The sequence below is a fragment of the Olea europaea genome, unplaced genomic scaffold, assembly GCF_002742605.1.
Source record: "Olea europaea var. sylvestris unplaced genomic scaffold, O_europaea_v1 scaffold2473, whole genome shotgun sequence".
Taxonomy (NCBI): Eukaryota; Viridiplantae; Streptophyta; class Magnoliopsida; order Lamiales; family Oleaceae; genus Olea; species Olea europaea.
This window is the reverse complement of record NW_019242945.1, coordinates 91,787-93,889: the sequence shown is the minus strand read 5'-3', so window position 1 is coordinate 93,889 and position 2,103 is coordinate 91,787. Positions and strand designations below refer to the sequence as shown.

General features: G+C 32.2%; 1 protein-coding gene across 1 annotated transcript; it reads left to right on the top strand.

The window, feature by feature from the left end:
• The first annotated feature begins 395 nt into the window (after positions 1-395).
• Positions 396-1,466, top strand: LOC111382334 (putative UDP-glucuronate:xylan alpha-glucuronosyltransferase 4). The gene has a single exon (XM_023006274.1). The coding sequence runs from the start codon at positions 431-433 to the stop codon at positions 1,379-1,381; it is 951 nt and encodes a 316-aa protein (XP_022862042.1). The 5' UTR covers positions 396-430; the 3' UTR covers positions 1,382-1,466.
• Positions 1,467-2,103: the final 637 nt, after the last annotated feature.

The window sequence follows — 2,103 nt, the reverse complement described above, 5'->3', positions numbered from 1 at the left end:
ACATTCCAATATTACATACAATAAATGAGACATTTGTCAACTAGCATAGTTGGTGAGGAAGCATGTTTTTATTTCGTATTTTTTTGTGTTAACATACAAATTTTATAGAGTGCGACTTATTTCCATTCTACTATTCATCTAACTTTAATTTTAGTCCTTGTTTGAGCCATATTATTTTTCTTAAAATGAATTTTTGAATAGTATATTGATGGAAAACGTGTTGTTAAAAAATAAAGAAAAGTTTTGGATTTATGTGTAATATTATTTTATTAAAAAATGTATAGTTGAAATGATGTCAAACCACTGTTTAAAAATGTATTTTTTTTGAAAAAATGTCGCTCAAACATGCCCTTAATGATTATTGTTAATTCTCAACAAGAACACTAATAAGGTTACTTGGAACCTTAATTTGATAAAATTTATATTTGGTATGTGTAACTGGATTTCAGGTCAAGAAATGTGGAGAAAATATGATAACACAAGCCAAAGTCACACTCTTCCCCAACCAAGAGAAGCTTATGTTACTGTCCTTCATTCATCAGAAAACTATGTCTGTGGTGCAATAGCTTTAGCGCAAAGTATAATCAAAACTAACACCACGAAAGACCTCGTTTTGCTTGCCGATGTCGACCGTATATCTCAATACTTTCTTAAAGGTCTCCGAGAAGCCGGATGGAAAATCAAACCCATTCGTCGAATTCGAAGTTCTCACTCGAAAAGACACGCATACAATGAATATAACTACAGCAAGCTCCGAATTTGGCAACTAAAGAATTATGATAAAGTCATGTTCATAGACTCAGATTTTATTGTACTGAAAAACATAGACAAGTTCTTCAATTATCCACAATTATCAGCTGTTAGTAATGATAAACACATTTTCAACTCTGGATTGATGCTAATTGAGCCATCTATTTGCACATTTAAGACCCTAATGAAGAAGAGATTTTCAGTAGCATCTTACAATGGTGGTGATCAGGGTTTTCTTAATGAAATATTCCCGTGGTGGCATCGTCTTCCGGGGAAGTTAAATCACCTCAAGTACTTCGACGATATTAATGATCAAATGCATGAAATCCCAGATGATTTGTATGCTATGCATTATCTTGGTTTAAAGCCATGGATGTGCTATCAAGACTATGATTGTAACTGGGATAGTCTAGAATACCAAATTTTTGCAAGTGACATGGCTCATGAGAGATGGTGGAACGTTTACAAAGGCATGCCCAAGAAACTGAAACAATATTGTTCGCTGACTTCAGAAATGGCTGCAAGGATACAGAAGCATAGGGCCAAAGCAAAAAATGCTAATTTTGTTGATGGTCATTGGAAGATCAAGGTAAAAGACCCTAGAAGACTTTCAATATTATCAATTTCCTGATATGAGACAATGGATTTAATTTTGCTTATGTATAGTAATAGCTTTCTATTGCATTGATAATGAAGTTTATACTAATCTTGTTATTCCTTTCTCTTGAAATATGGTGGATGTTACAAACTTAAGTGTGGGAATGAATATGTGGATGCATGTTATTTAAACAAGTTCATCGAACAGCACACCTTCAAGATTCAACATGGATAATTATACTGGTGTTAGTGGACTATCTTTCATGGCTATTGTGAAACTAATGTTTTCGACGTCTTATTTGGGGATAGTCACATTTTGATGGTGTTACATGCGTCATAATTCAAGAGTTACTAATATAATAATAATTGGGTGACATTAAACCAAGTGAAGATCGATGAATGATCAAGAAAGGATTTATCATTGTTGGATAGTTAGAGATTATGCTCTTGTTTGGTTTAGATACAAATTAGATTTTCATTACATGTTGATAAAAGTTGATAGAATGTGAAATTGAAAAGTTGTAAGTCCCATGAAATAGATGATTAAAATTAATTATTGATTTTGATTTAAATTTTAATCAACTGTTTTAGTAGAATCAAATTTTGGCTATGTCCTATTCGTGGACTTAACTATCAATACACTAGTACCTTGGCCAAGGTAGAGTTGTGTTCGATAAAGGAATTTTCTAATATGAACTCAACAAATCAATTACTTGAAATGATACAACATATATCGATGAAATGAGATTAACATAT